At 30.2% G+C, this 19,716-nt stretch overlaps 4 protein-coding genes across 6 annotated transcripts; 1 reads left to right on the forward strand and 3 right to left on the reverse strand.

The window, feature by feature from the left end:
* The first annotated feature begins 88 nt into the window (after nt 1-88).
* LOC128966310 (nucleoside diphosphate kinase 6-like) lies at nt 89-991 on the forward strand. The gene is made up of 5 exons (XM_054313157.1): nt 89-185; nt 251-353; nt 415-538; nt 596-755; nt 950-991. The coding sequence occupies exons 1-5, from the start codon at nt 93-95 to the stop codon at nt 989-991; spliced, it is 522 nt and encodes a 173-aa protein (XP_054169132.1). The 5' UTR covers nt 89-92.
* On the reverse strand, nt 989-2,510 carry LOC128952154 (trimethylguanosine synthase-like). The gene is made up of 2 exons (XM_054297498.1): nt 2,363-2,510; nt 989-2,276 (listed from the first exon to the last, which is right to left on the reverse strand). The coding sequence occupies exons 1-2, from the start codon at nt 2,398-2,400 to the stop codon at nt 992-994; spliced, it is 1,323 nt and encodes a 440-aa protein (XP_054153473.1). The 5' UTR covers nt 2,401-2,510; the 3' UTR covers nt 989-991.
* A 1,688-nt stretch (nt 2,511-4,198) lies between these two features.
* On the reverse strand, nt 4,199-13,106 carry LOC128952895 (serine/threonine-protein kinase D1-like). 3 transcript variants are annotated; one of them, XM_054298355.1, is made up of 13 exons: nt 12,659-13,106; nt 11,585-11,733; nt 11,389-11,527; nt 10,900-11,198; nt 7,167-7,606; nt 6,696-6,819; nt 5,832-6,494; nt 5,672-5,770; nt 5,524-5,590; nt 5,314-5,373; nt 5,149-5,254; nt 4,941-5,061; nt 4,199-4,880 (listed from the first exon to the last, which is right to left on the reverse strand). In XM_054298355.1, the coding sequence occupies exons 2-13, from the start codon at nt 11,729-11,731 to the stop codon at nt 4,608-4,610; spliced, it is 2,538 nt and encodes an 845-aa protein (XP_054154330.1). In that variant the 5' UTR covers nt 11,732-11,733; nt 12,659-13,106; the 3' UTR covers nt 4,199-4,607. The 3 variants fall into 3 exon arrangements, with proteins under 3 accessions (XP_054154330.1, XP_054154329.1, XP_054154331.1); XM_054298354.1 differs by having other exon boundaries at nt 11,585-11,739; nt 12,659-13,105; XM_054298356.1 differs by lacking the exons at nt 10,900-11,198; nt 11,389-11,527; nt 11,585-11,733; nt 12,659-13,106 and adding an exon at nt 7,768-8,009.
* Nucleotides 13,107-13,409: 303 nt separating this feature from the next.
* Nucleotides 13,410-19,712, reverse strand: LOC128966240 (anaphase-promoting complex subunit 1-like). Its single transcript, XM_054313090.1, has 7 exons — nt 19,431-19,712; nt 19,104-19,376; nt 14,391-19,036; nt 14,193-14,331; nt 13,808-14,123; nt 13,587-13,718; nt 13,410-13,507 (listed from the first exon to the last, which is right to left on the reverse strand). The coding sequence occupies exons 1-7, from the start codon at nt 19,617-19,619 to the stop codon at nt 13,410-13,412; spliced, it is 5,793 nt and encodes a 1,930-aa protein (XP_054169065.1). The 5' UTR covers nt 19,620-19,712.
* Nucleotides 19,713-19,716: the final 4 nt, after the last annotated feature.

Consider the following 19,716-nt stretch of genomic DNA (forward strand, 5'->3'; position numbering starts at 1 on the left):
TGTTTGCGAAATACAAAACTTTTCAATATTTTTATACTTTGATTATAAACTTTAAATAAATTATAAATTTTTATATAAGTTATTGAAATGTAATGATGACAATGAAAACAGTGACCAAACCTGCGTTAGAGCTTACGTTAGCCATCATTAAGCCCGACGTCTGTAAAGATGTCAATCGTCTGAATGTATGTCTTGTTTTGTTTGTTTAAAGAGATATAATTTACAAAAAAAAATATTATTAAAACAACAGGCGATCAGAAATACTATCAGAATTAATGGATTTTATTTTATCCAATCTCTGGTCACACAAATGTCACCCGAAATGGCCAAACAGTTTTATGTTGAACACCGAGGTATTACAGTTGTAGTATTTGATAGCATTTATTTGTTTAACAGACGATTAACATCTTAAAGATAAGTTTTTCTACAACCGATTGGTCACATTTATGTCTTCGGGAGATATATCAGTGCACGTATTGGCCAAAGATAACGCTATAATTGATTGGCGCAAATTGATGGGACCGACCAAAGTTTATAAGTAATTAATTGAGACAAATAAACAAATGATAATAAATATGTTGTAATATTGTTTTAGGACTAAGTTCTTGGAGCCAAACTCTTTGAGAGGAAAGTATGGCTTAAGTGATACCCGAAACGCGACCCATGGATCAGATTCTGTACAATCATTTGAAAAAGAATATAAATATTTTTTTAATGATTTTTCACCACAAAAATGGATGACTAATGAAATGGAAGTGTTTAGAAAAGGAATTAACATCGAGTTTGTGGCCAATCAATGGATACATAGAATAACAAATAATATGAATTTTAATTCAATTTAAATATATGAAGTGATAAAATACATATTTTTAGATGACTTATATTTACATAATTATGTAAAAAATGTTTAAAACTGATATTATCGATTATTTTTAAAATATTATTGTAGTTACACATTATTAAAACCATTAATTACTTCAAAGTACAGTAATTATGGAGTTTTAATTAAATTACCAAAATATGCGGTCATTGTTTTAATTTTATTATTAAGTAAATTGTGTTCAATTTCCACACTATTACCGATTCCGGCCAATGCTTTCACTCCTTCAATATCTATATTTCTTGGCAATAATAGTCCGATATTGGAAGTGATATAATCTTTAGTCACTTCATAACAATCATTACCTGTGGGTGTCATCATATCGAGCTTATAGACGGACCGTTTATTATAGCGCGGCCCACCCCAGGGTGGGCTTAGAAACACAGAGTCAGCTTTAAGAGCTCCCGTTTTGGCCAAAACCATATAATCGGCGAGAATAAACTCAATACGATTGTCAACGCCATAGATTTTAGCGTTATGTTTGGCACACATAATCTTCTCGATGTCAATATCGACGGCTATGACTCTAATGGCTTCGGAGATGAGTGCGAACTGAATAGTATTACCACCGGAACCACAAAAGGCGTCGACAATAATCTGATTTTTACTGTTTCTCGCAAATCGATTGGCGATGTGTTGTGCGATGCGTTCGGGTGTCACTGAATACCACGACTCGGCATCCATTCGGATCCCTTCATCAAAAAGTGAAAACAGCCGATATCTTTGTCCCCAATACTTATCTTTTGGTTTCTTAGATTTGTTGAAATTTGTTTTACCGATATTTCTTATCATTTTTGTCTTACTTTTATTAAGTATGTCTTCATTTAATATCAGTGAATCTGATTCGTGTTCTCTTTTGATGACAACAGGKTTTTCTTCTGGAGGTTCGTTATCACTGCTGTCATCGTTAACAAGACAACTACTAAATGAGTTGATGGTCGGTGTACTTGTGGTTGCCATCAAAACTTGTGAGGTTTTGCTATCTTTTTGTTTGTCATCATCTTTTGGATTAGTCGACGACTGCGGACAATCATTTGTGTCGTTGCCATCAGTTGTTTGAGTGTTAATAACACAATTTGACAACAATTGTGGTAAACATTGTTGGATGCGATCCTTACAGTCAATAATCTCATCCAATAAATCATTTGTTTCAAAATACAAATCTTGTTGTTTGTATCTCTTCTTAATCTTATTTTGTTTCCTTTTTGTCTTTCTATTCTTCTGTTGCATTGATCCGAAGTCAACAGGAAGTCCTAGAGATATCATTACCTCTCTTTCTGCCAAACAGTTGTCATCAATACTGAGTTGTATTTCATCTGACGATTCATTTGAATGACTTTCATGTCTTTGATATCTTCGTTCATTAAGTATTGGTTTGATGTATAAATCGGTGTCACTGTTGATGACAACAAAATTGTGATAAAAAATCAATTTTTAAATTTGTTTAATAAAAACAAATGAATTAAAAAAGTAAAAAATTACTCAATTATTGCTTTCGTAACAATAATACCGGTTGTCATGTCTTGGGAATCAATTCAAGTGATTATCATATCATTCATATTATTTCAAACATAAAACAGTTTAGAGTTTATATTTAAATGCCATTTAAATCAATAAACAAAACAACTGACATTTTGGCCATTTTCTATACATTCGAACTCAATATAAATTAAGTGAAATTCATTAACATTAAAAGGTAACAAATGTAGACAAAGTTGACATTAGACATAAAATATCATATGATATACTTTTAAGTAAACAAATTAAATACTTTATACAAATAATTGATTCATTTTTTCAATTTATTAATTAAACTAAATTATTTATAATTCAAATTTTTTTATTTTAATCGCTTAATAATAATAATTAATTTAATTATTATAATTATCAATATATTTAGAAAAAAGTAACAATCTTTACATATTTTAAAATAACATTTGTTTCAAAAAACATTAGGTTATTAAATATATCCCAATACTGTATAACAAATGTTTTATAATTTGATATTTTTATGATTTTATATTGTTTTTATCATTAAAAAGTAATTAACATTTATTATTAAATTCGATATTTATTTTTATAATTTTAATTGATTGCTAAAAGTTTTTTTTTAATTTTTATAAAAGGATTTAACTAAAAATATTATGATAATAAATTTAATCAATAATTAATAATTATAGAATAATTTATAATAAATATTTAAAAAATTCATCAATCAATCACCATAAAATCCCATAACCAATTACAAAATCATTATAAATTAATACAATATACATGTAATTTATTTGTCTTAATTAAAATAAACTTGCTAACAATAGAAAATACACTAAAATATATAAAAGTGCCAATATAAAACTAAAACATTATAATTTATAATAATGGTGTAAATAATTGATGTAACGAGTGTATAATAAAATATAAATGTGTTATATTATTATAATCAAAAGCACCAATCAATTTTAATCCCAATCAGCAATATATCCTAAATGTTTAAAAATATTTAAAAAACATTTTGTGCCAAAAATTCATTATAATTATTATCGTTTAGTTTTTTATTTGTCACAAACTTTTGTGCTTCAATTAATAATTTGGTTTATTATTAATTATTATAACTGGAATGTCTTAATAAGGAAAAATGAATTTATAACTTCAAATTATTTTATATTAATAATCCAAAATAAAATCAAACTTTAAAATATTTTATAAGTAGCTGTAATTCTAAGTGCAATATACTGTACCAATAGATTAATAAAATGCAATGCATTTCAATAAAAAAATCAATTCTTTGGATGTATAATATAAAAACTTGTATAATAAATATCGTATGTTTGTGTAATGTATATAACATTAAAGTCCAAAAATTTGTTTTTTACAAAAGATTGTCAAACAAGAGTTTATGTTTTGTTAAAATAGATTTTTAAAATATAGAATTTATAAAGTGTTATAAAATGTAAAGAAACTATATTTTTGATTTCAAGAAAAAACATTTGGAAGACAATTAAATAAAAATCTAAAGAGTGAATTGAAAGTTGAAAAATGATAAAATTTATGACTTTTGATAAATTATTTGGATATAAACCAATTGTTATTTTTTAAAATTGCAAAACACTATAAAACTAAAGTTGTATTTTGTAAAAATTGTAATTATAGTTTCATTTTTTATAATTAAATCTAAACTAATTTGTAAATAAAAAGGTTTGCTCTTCAATATCTATTTTTAAATAAAATTTTTGGAATCATTTAAATGGGAATCAATTGAATTGATACGAGATATCAAAGAGAATAAAATTTAGTTATAATATGTATTATAGAATTATTGCCGAATTATTAATTAAATAATTGTATATTAAAACAGACATTTATATCAAAATCACAGAAATTGTCACGTATTGAATACATGATTGAAAAACTATACATTAGTTATTGTGCCAAATGTTTAATAAAAAGATTTTCAAAAAATCTGGCGTTTTTTGTCCTAAGTTTTGCTCTAAATTACGGTAATTACCAAATTTGATATATATTCAGTATAAAGTAAAAATCTGGTCAATTGATTGATATATTGTAATGTAGTAATCATTGATAAATTGGGTCAATTGATTAAAAAAAACTTGTAAAGAATTAATAAAACGATTCTTTAAGTCATAAGTTAAATGAAATTAAATGCTAATAAATCTAAATATGAATTTTATGATAAACTTCATAACTAAATAAAACGTTGCTTTGTGTTTTAAAGGCGTATATTTTTGAAAGGGCTTAAGTTGCCAGTGCTAGTACTGGAACCGTTGTGATGGTTATGATTGTGATAATTAGCGTTTGAGTCGTTGTTTTCGTTATTCTCGTCCATTGAGACATCGTTAGTAACAACAGTGTCGAACTTAGGCGGCGATATATTATTGGCAATACGATACCGTTCCCAACGATCATCATCAGACTCGTGAGTCACCCAACGAGTTCCGACCATTATCTCTAATTCTCGCAAATCACACCAAACATCGTAATCCTAAAATAAAAAATAATTAATTTAATATAAATCACTTAAAAGTATAATTTAATGAATTACCTGAAGCCACGAATGAAACAATGACTTCTCGACTGTATATCTCTTTCGTGTCTTCACTTGTAATAAATTACTGATGAGATCTATAGCGTCGGGAGATATCCTTTTCCATGGATCGGGTGGACTGTATATTCAATCAATAAAGTCATTGTTAAAATGTAATCAAATAACACATTTTTAAAACTAATTTATAAGCAAATAATATACTGACAACATAAAGGCTGCATTTGTTATTTGATCCGATATGTCTTCATCTTCATTGAAAGGAAATGTGCCGCTAAGGCTTACATATATTATTACGCCGACAGACCACATGTCTGTAGTATTTTAATCAATGTATTAATTATAATATTGAATATAACGTTAAATTAATTACCTAAAGATCTATTATATCCTTTATTACGTAACACTTCAGGAGCTAAATAAGCGGGAGTTCCTATTTGACATAAGTAGAGACACAATCATCAATAATCACTTACAATATTAATTATTTATATATTGATTATATTGAATAAAATGTATAAATATGCCAATCAATAACAATAAATGTCACRAAAGTATATATATTAACAAAAACAACACATACCTACAACACTTCGACGGAAAGATTTTTCGCCAATAATACGGGCGAATCCGAAATCACATAATTTTACCTAAAATTAAATTTAGTGTAAATAAAACAAATTTAGTAAAAGATATATTAAAGATATATTTGTAAAATAATATTAAATTACTTGTGGAAAATCAGAATCGGATGAAAGCAAAACATTTTCCGGTTTGAGATCGCAGTGACAAATGTTTCGCGAGTGTAGATATCTTAGAGCGTGTAATATCTAATCAAACAATTATCAGTAAATTTTTGTGTTAAATAAAAACAAAATAATGTATTCATACCTGACATATAAGAAATTTGGTGACTCGTTCCGATAGTTTGCCTTCAGTACTCTTGAGAATCATCTCTAACATATCTCCCTTAAGCTTCTCCATCACCACAAATATACGTTCCGGTGTTTCAAACATACGCTCCAAATTGACGACTCCCTGAAAATCTATGTTTTGCAAGATCTGTACCTCATTCTTGAGTTGTGCCTCTTGTTTGGTTGGAAACCTGAGTTTGTCTATCACTTTAATGGCCACTTCTCGGCCACTAGTCTTATGTATGCCGGCATAAACAGTGCCAAACTGTCCCGAACCTAATATATAATCGGGAAATATCTGATATTGTGAACTAATATCTAAAGAATTTGCATCAGCGTCCTGTTGATTCTTAGTATCGCCAGTAGTGGCGTATTGAATATCTTGAGCGTTAGGAGCTAAAGGCATCAGTGCCTGTCTGATCACTGTCTCCCATGTCTTTGCAATCTCGATGTCATCTCCGACATAGTATATCATATTTGGTGTCTTCAATTCAAAGCAGTAACTCGCCTGAGGGTTGTATTGATTGGTAGTTATAGATATAATGTCCGGCAAAATAATCTCTTTATAGTATTTAGAAGAGCCTTCGTTTTGAAACATTGTTATTGCTTTCGTGTCGAGTCTCCAATAATGCCGTTTGCGCTACAATTATATAACATATATAACAAAACATAGATTTATTATTGTTATTATCCATCGATTACTCTAATAATAAAAAAAACTAAAGAAAAACAAGGCTAACGATTGAAAGCAAATTAACGTTTTTGGATCATTAGAGAGATAGAAAATAAGAGAAATAAAAACAAGTGTCTCTAATATAGTGTAAATACAATCAATACTTACGGAATTGTCTTTATTAGTATAATGACTGATCCAACCCTCCTTTAAGACCTTAGATCCTCTTCTTTTGATATGTTTGACGCTCTGAATGACTCTCATTAATGGGATATTATTACTACTCGTCTCTCTGTTAAATGATATTATAGGCAAAACATTTTGATACTTCTATATACTCTCATTCATAATTTATAGATAATAATAATAATAATACAGTACTTGGAATAACTATAATATATTATAGTAACTAATGTTTGTTTTGCACATAATATATCTTTTGCTTGCGGTAATAATATTAGTTTATAGTGCTATAGTGTTATAATGTAAATATAATCAAATACCTGTATAATAACTGAAACAACTAAACAATTTGCTATTCATTGCTTAAAATTTATAAATCATTTCATATGTGAAACAACACGCATATAAAAACTATCTAAAAAACTAAATCATTAGTATCTCAAACACATGACATACGTGACGGACTGTAGTTTGTGTTGAAAATCTTCGTCGTGATTGCCATTGCCTTTGCTGTCATAGCTCTCACTCTCCAAATCCGACTCATTCTTGTCGTCGTCTTTATCGATGCTTTCGTCTCCGTCGGGATTCTCTGCATATTCATTGGGAGCTTCTCCGGTACAGTCCATTGGAATTTTCGTAACGCATTTTTTATGAACATTGAATTTACAATCTTTGCATTGCAAACCCTGTCTGAAGATACCCTTCAAAAGCTTCTTGCAGTGTTGGCATACTGTCGGCAGTTTGTATGAATGTACTACAAAAGTATGCGGTACTCGTATCCGACCGGCCAGTGCTTTCTCTACCCATTCGGGTCTTCCTGATTGTATAGAACTGGTCGTTGAACTCGAAGATGAGTAACGTCGGTCTCTACTCGGAGACGTCGATATCTGCAGAAACTATTGACGCAAATAATATAAAAGCTTACGTTAATAATATCATACTTTGGTTAATAGTTTTGTTCAAATCTAAATTATATACAAATTTAATTCTTAATATACGTTATTTAAATTTACATAAATATATAATTTATAAAAATATTTAATAAAGTTATTAATACTTTTTCCTCAAGTTTTGAAATTAATGTCATAAAAAGCATTTTTCTGTGAAAATAATAACACGATATGACTTTTAAAAGTTCAAAAACACATAACACACCAACACTTGAAGCACAGGAATGGGAGAAACCAAAAACACTTTTGGATCTCAACTCAGTCTTTAATATTAACTCTTTGACTAAGAATTAGGAGAACAACCTTTTAATCAAATGAAACAGTGATTCGAGTGAACCAAATGAGGGAACGGGTTGTGACTGATAGGTCGTGAACTATACTTGTCTTAGTGGTGGTTGACATAGGAATGAGTGGATAAAAGTGAAAATAGTGGCAAATTCTAACTGAAATTCACTTATAAAATCAAAAAATCTTTTTACAATAAAAAAAACTTTGTTAATAAAAATTATATTATCGTTTAACTTATTTATCGGCAGTGAATACACATAAGGAATGTGGGCATCAAATGTATATTACTTTCAAATGAAAAACCAGTTATTGTCGACAAGGAGTAGACAGTCTGATTGATCCGAGAGATTCAGTATCAATAAAAGCACTGTTACTGTATTCAAAGCAATGCAAAAAGACAACACATTTATCATTGAAAATGTAATATAAAATAAAAATTTTAATAAAAATGAAGAGAAATTAATAGAAAATCAACAAAAATTCTTTTAATATTTCTTTTGATAACAATCTATAAAGTGATATAAAGTTTGTGTTAAACAAAGATAACTGTTTTGACTATTAAATATATGGGTGGGAGAGGTTGGCAGAGAAAGAGAGAGAGAGAGAGAGAGAGAGAGAGAGAGCTGTAATAAAAAACTAGAAAAACCCTCGTTTTAATTATTATTGTTTAAAAATGTGATTACGATTTATATAAGCAGTGATTACAGTATTATAAGTTATAACAAAAGCAAATCTACAAGAAGTGTATGTCTTTGGCATTCAAAGTGTACGTCACGTGTTATGCACTGACTTAGGGTTAGAGGCAATCAACTAATTATATAAGTATTAAAACGTTGTTTTAAGTATCGATTTTTACGTTAAATCCAAACCACTATTTTGACTCAATATATCAATCTCTTTACGTCATTATATTGTATACATGTATGTGATATACACTATAACAGTGTTAAAGAAAAAACAGTTTGTTTTTAACAAAGTATGCGATCAACACATTCATCAAAATCCTGCGTTAAAGGGAATGGGATCTCAATTCTCATCCGTCAATGAAATTGTTTTAATTTACTTTCAATTAAGTCAAAACATAATTTTAAAAATATAATAAAATAATTCATTTATCGCAATGTCTTTGAAATTAAGGAGAGGCAGAGGTTTTAATAATAGTGAAGAGATATATGAGTGAAAGCACTGGCAGAAGGAAGACCAACAAAAATATCATTTAATAAATTCAATGTTAAACACATACAGTCGTTGCAAACATTATGAATATATTGATTCATTGAGTATAATATGACAATGAAATTATAAATCAAATGTCAAAAACTAAAAACATTGTAAACTATTGAATCGGTTAAACCCATCAACAGATTGCTAAACAAACAGCACTACTAATACTTGACAACCAATTTGAGTGCTGAAAATCAGTGCTAAAAACAAACATCAAAAGCATAGACTACTTATGGATTAGCAATGGATGTGATTCAGTGATCGCCTTTATTTCAAGGCTTAAAATCATTGATTTAATTAACGCATTGGAAGAGTGTGTGTGTAATACTGTGTATCATTAAATCAATACATTAATTAGGAATCACTTGAGTTATTAAATTAATTATTAGATCGATCTATCAATATATATATATATATATATATATATAAATTGATATACAGTATAAACATTAATAATAAAAATTTCTGTTTTAACATTTTGTTTCAATGAAAATAAATTTAGTATATTATATCAAAAATAAAATTTTTGTTTATTCAAAAAGATATTTACTTTATATATACTGTAATAATTACATACAATAGTTCTAAAAATATTATATTTTTTTATTGTTGTAAACAAAAAATAAATACAAAAATTATTTGTCTTAATGTTGATAATTTCAATACAATAAATATAATTTTAGTAGTTAAGAGGCCCATCATTGCAATTAATCTTCAAAAAATATTATAGAAATACTGGACTTAAACAGAATAATAAATTATAAACAATTACAAAATTTATGTATCTCTGTGTCTAACCTAAACACTGTTATATCTATGAATATCAGTGCAATACTGTTGATAATAGTACTAAATAAGTACCGAAGCACTAGTAGTGCCACAAATTAACTAAAGTAGATGGTTGTTGCTATAAGTAATGTATAATAATTTAAACTTACAAATTTTATTATAATATTTGATATAAACTTTTAAAAACAATAAACTAAATAAATATTCAATATACTGTATATCAAGTTTTAAATGTTAAATACTATTAAAATATAAGATTAAAGTACAAAACAGTAGCATTTGATTATCCTATTTCATCCCAGAGTTATTTTATACTATATACTTAATTGTCACAAAAAATAAGTAAATATATAGTGAAATGTCTACTATAATATAAAATAATGTAATCATATATTTTATTTACAAAATTTAGACCCGATCTCTAGTGCAAAATGCAAATTATATGAGTTAAATAAAAAATTATTACAATACAAACAAAATGTAATAATTAATATACAGTACTAAAGTATATAAAGAGAAAATGCAATTATGTCTGTAAACGATAATCTGTATTAAATACCATTTTATAGCTACTTTACAAAAGTATAAAACATGATTAACATTTTTTTTTTGTTTAATTTCTAAATAAAACTCAATTTATACGTTTATTATTTTTTCAATTTATAATTAAATGCAATTAAAATTTTTGCAATTTTTGTGGTTAAAAGGGGAATCTTGCTAAATATATAATAAATTTTTAGTCACATAGGTTAGGCTATTAAAATAAAATTAACAAATAAATTATAACAAGTTTTATAAAAATTAACAGTTGTATTATGTGTTATATTTTGTAATTTTGCCAAATATAAATTGGCATCAATTGCAAGGTTTTTATAAATAATGTATACAATTACGGTAATTACTTAATGCATTGATAGATTATCAAAATTATGACATACCATAAAGTCATCATTAAGTGTGGGTCCACTACTAGTTGTCCTATGAATGGCCGATTCACTGGTCGGACTGTTTGGCACTAAATAAGTTGAGGAACGGCGCCGTCGGCCGTGCGTACAGTTGTTGGGAATTTTATAGGCACAGCGTTTATGATAATTAAGTCCACAGCCCTCACATTTGAGTCCCTGTCTGACTAATCCAAAGAGCATTTCACCGCAAAAATCACAGAATGTCGGAGACTTATACGAGTGCACTACCAGGTAATGGGGCCGGATTTGCACCGATTCAGATGGACTGTTACCTGTTTGTACATAAGCGCAAACATGAGTCAAATGACTGTTTAATTGTCAAACTAATAAAAAACTTGTTTATTACAAACATTAGATAAAAGGGAAATTTGTTTTCATCTTTTCAGTAATAATAAGCTCTTGACATAAATTTGAGCTAATAATGTGTTAACCACTTCTATGTATAATAAATGCAAGAAATACCTGAAACTATTATTTCGATGAGCGCACCGTCCGTTACATCTGAGGCAGCATTGATGGGTAAAAGCATGTTCTGTGAGTTATAGTCGTGTCTGAATAACATCAAGCGCTCAGTTAGTCTATTGAGGCCATGGTCGGGATACTATGCGGACAACAAATATACARTTATTAWTATTATTATTATTAACAGTAGACTAACCTTTCTGTCGAAGAAATTACAAGCGCTTTCCTTCAAAGTCTTAAGAGTCAACTCATTGATGTCCATTTTGACGGTGTCTTTGTTGAGTCCCGATTGCATAAAGAAAGACACGGAATCAACTGGAATATGAAGTATTGGCGGATCCATTGCTAACACTCATAATTATAAAACAATATCACATTAATAATGAATTTTACTTTAATTAAAAACAAAACAATTTATAATTATATAAACAAAAATTTGTTTCCTATATTTTTATATGCAATTCATATTAATAATTTGTTTTTGAAAAATTAAATTTTATCAAGCTTAATCATTTATTTGGGGTCAAGGAGTATTTTTTAATAAATAATTATTTAACATCATTAACATTGAAATTTCATATAATATTTACAATCGACAACATTGTCACAAATATGAATATATTTCTTAATGTTTTATCACTATTTATATCCATAAGTTAATAATATATTATATTTTACTATAATATTAACTAAGTTTAATAATAATAATATAGCATAAATATTATCAATTATTAAATAAATTTTATTTTAAATGATATAACTAATCTCATATCATATATTTTGTGTTTGTTTTATATAAGTATACATTGTATAATTCAATGCATATACAGTATAATGTTATGCAATATTCATATATCATAACTATTTAATGATATATGATATGAAAATTAGACTATAAATATTTATTATAACTATTTGTCTGTATGTTATATAAAATACATACATATATTTTGTGCAAAAAAACAGTTGAATTAAATAATTTAACAACAAGTGAGTCCTAACTATTAATTATAAGCACAATAACACTATAGCCTTGGTTTGTGTTGTTTTGCTATTGAATTAACATTAGTGTGAATGCATTGTCATGTAATTAGCAGATACTGTAGTTTCAGTTTAACATTACTATTATTTTTAAAACATTATAACATATTTTTCAATGTAAACCATTGATTATTTTGCAAATTATCATTTTAATAACAAACATAATGACAATGAAATTTTAGTATAATATAAGTCATTATTATTATTAATATAATACTACTATACTTACAATCAATGTATTGGTTGACAATTGAAAGCTTTGGTGACTATTGTGTTAAACGATTGAATGAATGTTAAAGTGATGGACAAATCATATCAAACATTATATCATTTGTTATTCATTGCATTACATGACATGTTTGCCAATCGTGGCATCAATTCATCACTAACTGCTATGAAGGTGTCATTAGTGGACAAACATCGGTGTAACTGTCAATACATTTGACAATAGAGGGACAGAGATAGATAGGATACCCGTGCTTATGATGGGCAATACAAATGTGCACACAATTAGTAATATTGTTATGTATTGTTATGTTAACTCTCGACTCAATAGACGACTAAATTGAGTGCAAATATTCACTATTGAATCGACACTTGTGTCACACATACCTTCACACAACACACACACACACACATACATACACACCATTGCCCTCTCCTTTAACATTACTGTCCACAACACTCCCATTCCTGACTGTGACTGACATCTAATGCTTTTGCAATGAATATCTTATAACAAGTTGTGTTAAATTAACTTAAAATATATTTTTAATTAAACAAATTATATTAAAAATCATTTTAGTATATAAGAAATATTATATAAAAAATATTATTTTAATGTTATTTCGTAAATAATAAGTTAAAACTTATTTTGATCAATTGAATATACAATTAGTTAATTGTAGGTATATTATAATATACGACAAAATTTATTTACCGGTAAATTTATAAATTACCGGTAATAGTAAAATAGTATTTTATTGAAAATAAAGTCGATATAATAGATTAATTGTAGTAATTGGTACACAATATTTTGATTGTAAATCAGTCATCAAATCGACAAATGATAATTTATCTATAAGTTTGTAATAATAAATAATATATTAATAATCAAATTATAGGTAATTACCGTAGATTCAGTAAAAAAGACATACCTGGAAGTGATGCTAACGATGCAAACGGTGGCATATCATAGAAAACAATTGTTTCCATTAGGGTTGTCGTAAATTCTGGTAATCGAAGAGTTCCTCTTAAGTATTTGTAAAGCAAATTCTTATCAATTGAATCTTATAAGAAAAAAGTAAAATTGTATTAAATTTAACATAATTTAAAAGCAATATTTAAAATATTTAAAAAACTATTTATAAAAATTTACTTTTAATTCGTTTCTCAATCAGAGATCGCGTTGATTCAACAAAATCTGTTTTTAATGATTGGCAACGTTTGGTACAGGCTTTGGCTAATTTGATTTGCCATAGACTCAGTGTATTAGACTGTTTGGTCACACTTTCAGTGAGTTTCATCAGCGGTGATAAAAACTCTAATCTGTCATTTGAGGCGCAATCAAACATCAGTGAACATAATTTGCTTTGAATTTCGGCTTCAAATTCAGTGTCCGATCGATTAGATATTAAATATTTGGTAAAATTAATAACAAGTCTATCATTTGAAAACTCGGTGGCGGTGTTAACCTTAATATTTAATATAACATACGGTAAGACATAAACCAAACATAAAAATTACCGGTAATTATATTATACTTTATGAGTCCATCCTTTGACAGCATCTTTCATAACACTTTGCGCGTAAAGACTTTTGAATCCTTTAGGATCTTCACTATATGGCAAACAACCTGTTCTTTGTTTGACATACAAAACACCATCTTTAAGGAGAAAATGTCTGAAAGATAAAAAAATATATTAAAATGTTTCAAATTTACCACAAAATTAAGGTTTTACTTAAGACTTTGCCAATTCTTATCCTTTTCAAATGATATCCTCCAATACCGTTCATCATCGACAACAACCTCTTCAAGTAAATGGAGTTCTGCTAAAAAACATGGAGCTCTAAGTTTCATAATTTCACACGAATTGCTTTCATTTATAACAACACAATGAAGATTAACATAAACTGCTTTCCCGGTGTCGATATCACGAGGTATGACCAAACGTGGCTCAGTTGCCAAAACATATAAATGTCGAAACGCTTGTAAATGATAGCGATTGTCGTTACTATGTATTGGAAATTTAGGAAAGAATGCTATTATAAGGGCTGCAACTGATTCTGGAGATGAACATAACGTTGCCCGACAACCGGCCAAAAACAATAAGCCTAAAGCCATATGGATAGCCATATGAGAGCCATATAATACATAATTTGCTTGATTGAGTCGGGAACGTAAGTAACGACAAACTCTCATTACATCTAAATTACCGGTTCCCGCCATTATTATACCCAATGATACGACTAATACATTAAGACAAGACTCAATAGTACTACGACCTGCTTGTTCTGCCAAATGTGGTTTCATTGAAAATGCTATAAACTTTTCGGTGTAATCCATAACTGTTTTGAATGCCTTTTGATTGGCAGAACCGGCATATTTAAGTGCCAGTGCAAAACACGCACCGCTCACTATATTACAATAGGCCTGACTCATAGTCTCGTAGTCTAACCGATAATTTGTTTCGTTGGGATTCCTCTGAAATGCATTTTCCGACACTATTGAAGGCATATGTGATTCAACCCACTCTTTGGTTGGTTGAATGGATGACCATAATATCAAGCCTTTGCTTATAGTGCGCATCATTATGAAGTCGGGTCTAACCATTTCTAGTAAATGTTGAGTGTCCGGAATGGTGAACCATTGAGCGACAGCCTCGTTGTTAGTATTTAAGAACATCATCCCTAAGGCAAGTGTGGCTCCGGGACTCGTGACATCAGCATTAATACAATCGCCTTCTCTTATTTGATAACTCGGTGTTTTATACTTTTCTCGTTGCAAAGCTGTTAGCGGTCTCTTATATCCGCCGAGCATATAGTGACACAACTGATCAGCCATTGACATGCCTTCCGCAGATGATACCAAACCAATCATATCATTTCCTTTACCAAGAGTCACGAGACCAAAGGCCAGGCCTGCAGCCAATGCATACGATTCACGATCAATATAGTGCTCCATTTCAGGTCCAGGAGGTCTTCCTATTTCTCCGAGCATTACTTCAGCGATATGATGTTGACCACTGCTTTGATAAAGAAGTCCAATACCGAGCACAGCTGCTACTTGAACAATAGGCGGTACATCCAACTCAGTACTGGTTGGCGGCAAAAGCGCTTCCACATGAATGCTCAATACTTTGACAGCCGACACGTCCATTGTTCCTCTTTTAGCAGCCGCTAAGCCCAACAATACACCCACTCGTGTTAATTCATTGCCTTTGCATAAGTAGTCGTGAATACTCATAGTTGATAGACAGGCCAAGTGGCCATTGAGGCCGAGTGCCAGTAAAAATCCAGCATGTTCGTTCTGGGCATCACTACTTAGGGCTGTGTTGTTCAATGAGGAACTGCTTTTGGGTCGGTTGTATACAATCCAAGTCGAATCAATAGTTCCCGAAGCTTTCGATGAGATTCTAAGTCCAGCGGCCACACCGTTATGAAATAGTGGCCAAGTATTCATATTTTGTGGCACTTCTATATGAGACAAATCTATAGTGTTATTCCTGGGCGGCACCCGACCTACTAAACAAAGTTTAGGAATAGGAAATGTTTCGGCAACTACTGGAGTGTATGATTGCATTGTTAACATTCCTCTGCCTAAAGGCAAAGCCATAGTACGGATGCATATCGTATATAAATGGCGTTCTTGTTCTTCAATAAAGTCATGATCGGAAACACCGGGCTTTTGTTGTATCGCAATCTTAACAGGTTTTGATGACAACAACATTTGATAGGCATCTAAAATACGTTGATCATCAGGAAATAATAGCTTAAGAACATCATTGTCCAAAAATAAGATGCCGTCGTCATCTGGTTCTGTCGATTCAACAATCAATTTGCTAACTGAATACTTAATTGGTTTTTTGTATGGCGGTTGAAGTGTCACCAAATCAGGTCTGCCTATAAGTTTAAAACATGATCTATTCCAGTCATTGCATGGATTATTACGACAATAGAAAATCGCATCCCATAGAGGAATGGCTAAACCAGATGGTAAATGCATCAATGTTTCGGACTTAAGGCCCAAAATGTTCATAAGTTGTATTGTTTTAGTAAAGACATTGTTTGAATTGATTTTATATTTATTGATATCTGTATCAACTTTTAGTATATTGATCGGCACTAATACTCGTGAATCAGCAATAAATTCGTCGGTTTTCAAGTTTGCAAAAAGCAATACAATATTATACAAATCATTGGTTGTGTTAGCAATATATGGAAATAAATTATCAGTTAATTGATTTAATTCCAAAAGTGACAAAATCTTTGAGTTGATTGATGGACACCGATCTTTAAAATATGACGGAATAATCAGATTTTCTAAGTCGTGATCACTTATACGAGATTCAACACTTATGGTCTGACAATTATTGGGAAAATCATTCAAATAATGCATTTGATATGAATTGACTTTGAGGTCCACAGCAAATAAATAGAGAATATCAACAATCATTGGACACAATTCCCAATTGGGTTCTTGTAGTTTAAGATCTTCATAAACTAAATGAAGTGAATATAGTATTGATGGAAAGTGTGGAAAAAGTGTCGATGGAGTAATTGGATGACTAGTGTTTGAAGTTATAGATTTATAATCACTTGCATTAGCAATAAGCCATTCCCAGTCATCATCAGTTCCCTCTTCTCTATTGAGCTTCATTTTCTTAGTGACTTCTGGTGAATGACAACTAGAGTTTGTGTCCAAATTCAAGTTAAGACTTTCGATGTCATATCCAATCAGTGAAAGAAGACATGATTTAAATAGATTTAGTTCTCTATTGACAGAAAGTTCATCAGAATTGGGAGCGTTTCTGAAAGCATACCATTTAGTCATTAATTGCATACTTGAATCTCTGGGCAATACATTCTTAAGTGCACTTAAACACTGAGAGACGATATATGATGAGCTTATCGGCGGTAAAGCAAATCTATATAGAGATGAGTCGACACATTGAACTGTTATGCGATCTTTTACTGAATCTCTTACTGCAGTAATTTTACCGATGTTTCCGATACTCATCGGTGACATAAAAGAACTATTTTCGAGATCAGACTCTGGAATCACAGGTGAGAGAAGTTTAGATTCTGATAAAAATGATGGATTAAAAACACCGGTAGCACTGCTCGGTCTACTCGATGTCATTAAACTCGAACGCTTATATTGTGGTGATTGATATGATATGGACCTATTAGAGAGTGTAGATGATGGTGAAAGCAGTAGTGAATTGGTAAATGCTGTGCATAAAGTTGATGGTAAGTGAATTATGCTTGTCTTAAACAATCCACTAAACAAAACCAGATTATTATTAGTATCTACCGTTACAATCATGTTTAACGTTGTAAGTGGTTCGGCATCTTTTGCACTGATAATGTTTGTCGAACCAAATATTAATTTGAGTCCATCGTTGCTTTGATCCAGTCGTATGAGTTTAAGAGTCTGTGATTGACTCGCGAGAAAACATATATACAACTGTCCGGTTAGATCTGTGGTGATAAACACTTTGGATGCCCTCTCACTGACAGATGAGGGCACTTCACTCCACAAATGCTCTAATGAAAGCTCTGGCATAAGTGGTTCCGTCACATCATCCGACAAATAATCATAATTTCTATTCTTTGGTGAAACTGAAGAAAGAGGACTAAAACTGGAAAAAGGACTTTTGTATTGTTCTTTAAGTCGACTAATTTGTGGATCAGATATTGTTGGAGTGAAACTACGACTCGGAGTGTTAACAAAAGGTCGAAGAGAAGGAGAAGCTGGTGATGCAGCCAATCGACTACTTCTCAAAGGAGTCAACACTGAAGGTGATGTGGTTGAAGTCCGACTTCGAGTTAGGCTTTGAGATGAAGGATTGAAAGCACTTGGAGATGAAAATATGCCCAATGAAGATGATAAGCCCTGTTTGGATAAACTCGCACTTCGGCTCCTAAACGGTGACGCCATCGACGACTCTGAAGTAAAAGTATTGGTATTTGTCGGATGACTTAATTGTCTATTTGACAAAATAAATGGCGATTCAATTACAGGCGATTCACATGAGAAACAATCATATAAAGTGGTATTTGATGTATTCGTCACATATTTTATCTCGTCTTCGTTGGCCTCTCTCAACACAAATATCATGTGAACGCCGGACTGTTTGTTGTAAAAGATAAGTAAAGATCGCTCTTCAATAACGGCAACCAATTCTAACTTGTCTTTGGCTGTTATGTAACCTATTTGTTGGGCTTTAAGTGTTGGTCCGAATCTGCTTATAATGACGGGTGAAATCTCTTTGAGCGGATGACTCAAATTAAATATTAGAGGCAATGGTTTGTCATCAGATTCGGTGTTGGGAATCAATCTTTCCAACAAAAGACCATATTTTGTTGAAAATATTTGTCTGACCTTTAATACAAAATACAATAATTAATATGAGTTAAACAAATTATAAATAATTTAATCAATTATATACCTGAAACTGAAGAGCAATCGGGTAGTGATCGCCATTTGTGGTAAAGATCTCCAGTAATGTATCACTGAATATGCAAATGGTTTTAATCATAGTTTTGGACAAATCGTCGGTAAAAATACACCAAATGGCATCATATATACTGTTCTCAATAGTAAATGTCTTAATCAAGTGTGACAACTGTTGGCCATCACTTTTGCTGTGAATAACAACTTTGTCATTAAAATACAATTCTTCCTCTCCGTCGACACTCTCTCTTAATCTCCAATTTTCTCTCTTAAGAAACAATACAAATCATTAATAAAATCCTAACTTTTAATAATAACATACCAATGATTTATCCTTAATGTTAATGGTTTTAATAGTCCTGAAGAGGTCACGACTGGGATCTGTTTCGGCAGTTGTCCACATATTTAAGTGGTTTGGATCGGATAAACCATTTTCTTTTGGATGCGATGGCATCAACTGTCGGCCAAATGGCTCGAACTCATTGATGGTCTCAACTATGGACACAATCATTGTCTACGATGTCTTCAAATCAGTTAATTTTGTTAAACCGATGAATACTTGTAGACATCAATTGGCGGTATTGTTATGAAAATACATTTGCAATACA

This window comes from Oppia nitens, unplaced genomic scaffold (assembly GCF_028296485.1).
Source record: "Oppia nitens isolate AA-2021 unplaced genomic scaffold, nextdenovo-longstitch-racon4-pilon3 scaffold1_pilon_pilon_pilon, whole genome shotgun sequence".
NCBI classification, from domain to species: Eukaryota; Metazoa; Arthropoda; class Arachnida; order Sarcoptiformes; family Oppiidae; genus Oppia; species Oppia nitens.

Coding starts and splice junctions, on each gene's coding strand:
- LOC128966310 (XM_054313157.1), top strand. CDS start 93: ATGATGACAATGAAAACAGTGACCAAACCTGCGTTAGAGCTTACGTTA. Junction 354..414: donor GTTTTATGTTGAACACCGAG/GTATTACAGTTG, acceptor AACATCTTAAAG/ATAAGTTTTTCTACAACCGA. Junction 539..595: donor GGACCGACCAAAGTTTATAA/GTAATTAATTGA, acceptor ATATTGTTTTAG/GACTAAGTTCTTGGAGCCAA.
- LOC128952895 (XM_054298355.1), bottom strand. CDS start 11,731: ATGGATCCGCCAATACTTCATATTCCAGTTGATTCCGTGTCTTTCTTT. Junction 7,607..10,899: donor CACTTAATGATGACTTTATG/GTATGTCATAAT, acceptor TTGCGTCAATAG/TTTCTGCAGATATCGACGTC. Junction 5,591..5,671: donor CCGATTCTGATTTTCCACAA/GTAATTTAATAT, acceptor ATTTAATTTTAG/GTAAAATTATGTGATTTCGG.
- LOC128966240 (XM_054313090.1), bottom strand. CDS start 19,619: ATGATTGTGTCCATAGTTGAGACCATCAATGAGTTCGAGCCATTTGGC. Junction 19,037..19,103: donor CGATTGCTCTTCAGTTTCAG/GTATATAATTGA, acceptor TTTGTATTAAAG/GTCAGACAAATATTTTCAAC. Junction 13,508..13,586: donor ATCGTTAGCATCACTTCCAG/GTATGTCTTTTT, acceptor ACAAACTTATAG/ATAAATTATCATTTGTCGAT.